General features: G+C 38.0%; 1 protein-coding gene across 1 annotated transcript; it reads left to right on the forward strand.

Moving 5' to 3' along the window:
* Window positions 1-648: 648 nt before the first annotated feature.
* On the forward strand, window positions 649-5,819 carry LOC121811135 (aspartic proteinase-like). The gene is made up of 14 exons (XM_042211933.1): window positions 649-817; window positions 1,200-1,576; window positions 1,696-1,756; window positions 2,142-2,236; window positions 2,316-2,428; window positions 2,628-2,796; window positions 2,872-2,911; window positions 3,026-3,090; window positions 3,641-3,754; window positions 3,873-3,937; window positions 4,113-4,266; window positions 4,349-4,468; window positions 5,336-5,424; window positions 5,502-5,819. The coding sequence occupies exons 1-14, from the start codon at window positions 790-792 to the stop codon at window positions 5,584-5,586; spliced, it is 1,575 nt and encodes a 524-aa protein (XP_042067867.1). The 5' UTR covers window positions 649-789; the 3' UTR covers window positions 5,587-5,819.
* The last annotated feature ends 522 nt before the right edge of the window (window positions 5,820-6,341 follow it).

Here is a 6,341-nt window from a genome sequence, read left to right on the forward strand (position 1 = left end):
TATTTTAATATACATGTATATAGCTAATATATTTAATTTCGTAATCTATCTAGTGGAGTATTAAATAACAGAACCGATGCATAATAAAATAAAATAAAATAAAAAGTTTACTTTATAAAAGAGCGAAAGGGGTATGTGGCGTGTACATATATTCCCATTTTATAGTATACTCTACTATTGAATATTGAATATTGAATATGTCCCCACAGCGAAAACAAAATAAAGAAATAAGTTTTCATCAAATTTGTTGCGTTTCATGAGTAAGTGATTGCCGTTTTAGCGACAGCACCCTCTGCTGTGGTTTTTAACACAGCAGAGGATCCATTCCCGCTCAGTTACACCTTCGTATCGAATAAAATGAATTCCACCATGACCACTTCCCACCGTCGATCATATCAGACGCCTCTAATGGTGCTGCGCATCGTAATCTTCATGCGCCGCGACACACGGGAAAACCTGCTTTTGAGTGTATTTGAAATTGCATCTCGTGAGAATGACATTTGCCGGCAATCCAACGGCTCTATAAACAATAAGTCTTTAATTGACGGCTGCGATTTTCGGGAAACTGCAGCTGCACTAAGTATTTATTCACCACCCTCTTCATTCATCACTGCTACCTCTTCACAGTTTTGGTGAGTGTGTTAATCTCTTGCGCATGCCATTGGATTCATATGCTTTCTTTTTTCGTTGAGAATTCTTCCATTTATCTTCTTTTGGTTCAGTACTCGGATCACATTTTTATAGTGCTTCTAAAACCAATTAACAAAAAAACAATTAGTAGAAAGAAACATGGTGGTGATCGAAGGGTTTTTGTTCGGTATTACTTATCCAATTTCTGCTTTCCTTCTTTAGACGACGCATGCACTACGAATATGGATTATACAATTTTTTTCCTTGAATTTTTTGTTCTTCACTGTTCCTTTTCCCCTTTCTAAAATTAGATTCGCTTCTGTTGTCCTGTACTTTGCTCTACTCTTTATAATTTCACATGTTTCTGCCGAATTGACAATTTTCTGATTCCATGGTCAGTAAAGTATCTCAGAATTGTTGATTCGAAATTCATTCATCTTATAGAATCTAAGGCAGAGCATATCAAGTTGATAAAATTAGCATTAAGCCGTCATGGAGTATACATACAGTCGTGATATTGCATGTACTCTTAGCAGAGTAGTAGAGTAACTTGTTAATCTGTGTTGCAGGAAAAATGGGAAACAGATTTAACAGTGTTGCTTCCACCTTTTTCATTTCAAGCTTGTTCTTTTCTCTCGCATTTTCTGCATCGGATGATGGATTGCTACGAATAGGACTAAAAAAGTTGAAGTTTGATCAAAACAATCGACTTGCTGCTCGGCTTGAGTCTAAGGAATCAGAAAAATTGAGAGCCTCAATTCGGAAGTATAATTTCCGAGGAAAATATAGCGAGTTTGGAGATACTGATATTGTTGCACTCAAGAATTACATGGATGCCCAGTATTTTGGAGAGATTGGTATTGGTACTCCCCCACAGAAATTCACTGTGATATTTGACACGGGTAGCTCCAATCTGTGGGTGCCCTCTTCAAAATGTTACTTCTCTGTAAGTATTGGCTGTTTAAATAATTGCAGTGGTTTTTGTATAACGGAATAAACTGTGTCAACTATTCTCACATTGGATAAAAAATGTGTGGGCATCAATTCTTTCACTCCTTGGTGTAGATTCCTTGTTTTTTTCACTCCAAGTACAAGTCCAGCCAGTCAAGTACTTACAGGAAGAATGGTATGTTATATATATCCCCTGCCATTTCCTTCTCACGTTAGCATGCTGCGTTTTTTTATTCTCTTGAGTACCAATTAATGGCATTGCATACTTTTACTTTGGAATTAATATGTGCTGATAAATTGCTATATTTGGGACTAAACATGAAGCAGTTAATACTTGGAACTTAATTCTTTGGATGTATTACATATGGAGAATGGAGTACACTTCCTGGAGAATCTTATGTAGTTGTATCTGATTGTTGTGTGGATGTATTACATATGGAGAATAGGGTGTTATCATCATGTTTGTATGATTAAGTTATAGTATTATCTACAATGTGATTTGATGTGGGTTATGCTTAGAAAAGCAATATAAATCCGCAGTAATTTTTTTTTGTCTTTAGGAAAATCTGCTGCTATCCAGTATGGGACTGGGGCTATCTCTGGATTCTTCAGTGAGGACAACATCAAAGTCGGTCATCTAGTTGTGAAGAACCAGGTCCTCCCTACTCTTTTAGTTTATGTTTGTCATGGTAACTTGGTAAATAACTTACAGGGATGGCATTGATTTATTCCAGGAATTTATTGAGGCAACGAGAGAACCTGGTGTTACATTTTTGGTGGCCAAGTTTGATGGCATACTTGGACTTGGTTTCAAAGAGATCTCAGTAGGAAATGCAACCCCAGTGTGGTATGATTTTTCTTGTTATGTGGGTTTGCTTAGTCTCACTTTATGTTGGTTGATGCTGCCTTTTGTGGAAGGGGTTGTTTCAAAGGCCAGGGTTGTTACCTTTTCATTTAGCTCCCCTTGCTAAGCTTTTGATAGCTGGAATGTTCACCATGTTTTTTTTGCTTAAAGGATAATATGGTTAGCCATTTGTATCTTCCAGGTACAACATGGTCAAGCAAGGTCTCGTTAAAGAGCCTGTCTTCTCATTTTGGCTCAACCGAAATTTAAAGGACGAGGAGGGAGGTGAACTGATTTTTGGTGGAGTTGATCCAAATCATTATATTGGTAGACATACATATGTTCCTGTGTCTCAGAAAGGTTACTGGCAGGTTGGTTTCAGGAAATATTTTTATCAAAAGATAACTTAGGATAATGTTTTTTACTCTGGATAGCTTTGTCGACAGTTTGACATGGGCGATGTGCTCATTGATGGAGAAGAAAGTGGTACGTACTATTTCTGTGATTCCATTGGTGGTATTAGCCACTTGGACAGAATCTCATATTGTGCGTGTGCCTGACTAATCAATACTACTGAGTATTATCTTTTGTGTGTCATAGGTTACTGCAATGGTGGGTGTTCTGCAATTGCCGACTCTGGAACATCTCTGTTTGCTGGCCCAACGGTATGCTTGCATCTTTTTTAAAATAATCTATATTAAAAGATCTTATTACTGTCCTGCATTATGTATTGCACTTCCAGCATGGTTAGATCTATTTCGAGATTACTACCTTCAACATTCTTATATGGAATAAATGTTTCGGTTTTTCTTCCAAAAGTGATGTATGTTTCATAAAAGTGAAAACTGATGTTTCCTATGTGTATTTTATTACTGCCAACTCTAATGACCTATTTCTATGGGACGGAGGGAGTGTTGTATCTATTGTTTGTCCTAGGGAGTATGTTGTATCTATTGTTTGTCCTTGTTAGTCTCTGGTGTGTCCACTTGTTGGTGTTGCAGGATTGCAACTCGCTTCATTGATTTTTAAAATGAGCACCGAGGTGAATCTATGGTTGTACGTGGCTAGTACACCACAGCCCACATGCAATAGATTTTCATAGACTTTGAGGTTTAGTCTTTACGGAGAATGAAAGAAAAGATGAAGTTGGTTGATTGGTTTGAAGCTTGTTGGACTGTTTGATGTGATTGCTTCTGTTCCTTGCGATATTTGTAGACTGTGGTGGCAATGATTAACCATGCTATTGGGGCTGCTGGAGTTGTTAGCCAAGAGTGCAAGGCTGTTGTTGAACAATATGGGCAAGCTATCATGGCACTTCTCATGGCAGAGGTAAGGAACAACTAATCTAGTTTCAGATGGCACTTTCTCCTGTCTCACATAGTGTCGAAGTTTGTTAGTGACTTAGCATCTGATATCTTCCTCACATATTCTGTGCTCAATGTGACAGACTCAACCAAAGAAGGTATGCTCCCAAGTTGGTCTATGCACATTTGACGGAACCCATGGTGTGAGGTAAATCTTTTTAATTCTGTGCTCGGTATCCTACCCCATCCCTAGTGGGGCTTTCTTGCCTTGGACTATGTAGTTTATGTTGACTCTTAAATGTGAATTAGTGGTTCTGGGCAAGTGCTGTTGAGTGTGTTAGGTATCTGTGTTTGATTTTAGTTCTTGACACTTCTCTGTTTAGTGCTGGAATTGCAAGTGTGGTTGATGAAAGAGATGGTAAATCATCTGGTTCGAATGATGCAATGTGCTCTGTCTGTGAAATGGCTGTTGTTTGGATGCAAAATCAACTCAGACAGAACCAAACTCAAGACCGCATCTTGAACTATGTCAATGAGGTACCCTTGTGCATCCCTAGACTATCTGTTGTTTCTTCTTTACTCTCATCTAATGTTCACTTCTGTTGTAACAAAATCACAGCTTTGTGAGCGACTCCCAAGTCCCATGGGACAGTCAGCTGTTGATTGTGCTAGCATTTCTTCGATGCCAACTGTCTCCTTCACAATTGGTGGCGAAGTTTTTGATCTCTCCCCGAATGAGGTAAGCATACCTCTGCTTAAGTTGCTACTCAACTGTATCACTGTTCGTCATCCTTAATCAGTAATAAACACGTAATGTCAAGTGTGGGCTCTTTTGCCAGTTTAATGATCTATAAGTTCCTCTCGACACTGAGTAATTGTCATGTACATAGTATCAGTAATGTTTCTTGTCTCTGTCCATGGATAATTTCTAGTGTAAGAGCCTCAATCTTCATTTATACAAGCACTAGCAGTCAAAAAATAATTGTGTGCTGAGATCCGACAGTTCTAGCTTCTCATCTACCTACTTGGACCACACCCCATTTTGACACAGGACTAATATTTCTACCGCTCATCTAATGATATCTAAGATAGATATGGTTGTTAGCTAGTTATAGTGGTATATAGCCATGGACACTATTTTTTTAGTACTAGTAGTTACGAAAGGGAGGCAAGTTGGCAGATTGAGTAAAAATATGTTTAATATGGAATTAATTGATTCTTCATTTTCTTTACAAATACTATATAATTTTCAGTGTGTATGGTTCTCCTCGGTCAGCCATCCAAATTCTACAAATGAACTTGTTTTAGTCTGGTAACAATGTATTTCATCTAGTCGCTTGCTGACCAAATAGGAGCAATACGGAAGACTTCCCTGTCCCAATGAAAAAACCCACCGCCAGTTTTTTAAAAATAAAAAGATTGAAAGTTGATGAGTTGAGATGATAGATTGTTACAAGATATAGTAATCCAGTCAGCTAGGGAGTGAAGGATTCTCGTTGAGCTGTGAGTGTTGAGCCAACATGTGATTCCTTAAGCAGAGAAGCAAAGCAGGTTTGGCTCATTTGACTTGTGCTGACACTTGGTGTTTTTGTGGTGGTATAATCAGTACATACTGAAGGTAGGCGAGGGTGCAGCAGCTCAATGCATAAGCGGTTTCACCGGCATTGACATTCCTCCTCCTCGTGGACCTCTTTGGTAATTCTCTCCCTATAGTATATATAGGCCAGTGTTCATAAGTTATCTGTAAGAGTTTTGTGGTGTGAATGATGCAGGATATTGGGAGATATGTTTATGGGGCGGTACCACACTGTGTTCGACTTTGGGGAAGAGAGAGTTGGATTTGCTGAAGCTGTGTAGATGAGATCTGCATTGCATCGTCTACTTAATGTTAATATGGTTGTGTTCTTATCATCAAAGTGTAGACATTACGTAAGAGTGAAATATGAACAGAATATGTAAATGTGTGCTCTCTGCTTAAACCAGCTAGTGTGGGAGATTGTCTGTTACCTGCCTGAGTTTCATGGTTGCTTGTGAATTGTGATGTCTGATGTGTTTTACTGAGTTGAGGCAACTTTTTCTTCTTGCCTTTACCCACTGTTGACTGTCTCCGACAACATAGTTAACCACTGGTAACACTCAGTCGAATATCTAAAGTGTTATGGTTTTATGTTTTCATGAGTGATGGAGCCCAATCCAGTTGGCATTGCAGTTTCATCGTGTAGCAAAAGGGGTATATCAATTAATTTATCTAGCGTACTTGACTGTTGAGATAAGCCTTGTTTTTATTCAAGATATAATACAATAATGATCATATAAAATTGAGCAGATTGCCGGTGCTGCGGTGCACGTGTTATTGACAATTTTATTTACTCCAGTAAATATTGTATACATAGATAGCATTGTAGTTGAAAGAATTTTGTAATTAATTTATTATACAACGATCTCAAATACTGGAATTAAAGTAAATACTAAGATCAAAGAAGTAAAAACTATCTTCACACGTCCAACATAACACACTTCTTTACAAAAGATCTGTAAATAAATCACCCCAATAAAGTGATTAGTCAATAACTTAGCGCGATGGGCACAATGTCGTGTTAAAAATCTCATTA

This window comes from Salvia splendens, chromosome 7, assembly GCF_004379255.2.
Source record: "Salvia splendens isolate huo1 chromosome 7, SspV2, whole genome shotgun sequence".
Lineage (NCBI taxonomy): Eukaryota > Viridiplantae > Streptophyta > Magnoliopsida > Lamiales > Lamiaceae > Salvia > Salvia splendens.

Excerpts from the sequence above, each read along its gene's own strand:
- LOC121811135 (XM_042211933.1), top strand. The coding sequence starts at position 790 with ATGGTGGTGATCGAAGGGTTTTTGTTCG. Across the intron at positions 818-1,199 it reads GATCGAAGGGTTTTTGTTCG|GAAAAATGGGAAACAGATTT; the intron begins GTATTACTTATC and ends TCTGTGTTGCAG. Across the intron at positions 4,267-4,348 it reads TCTTGAACTATGTCAATGAG|CTTTGTGAGCGACTCCCAAG; the intron begins GTACCCTTGTGC and ends ACAAAATCACAG.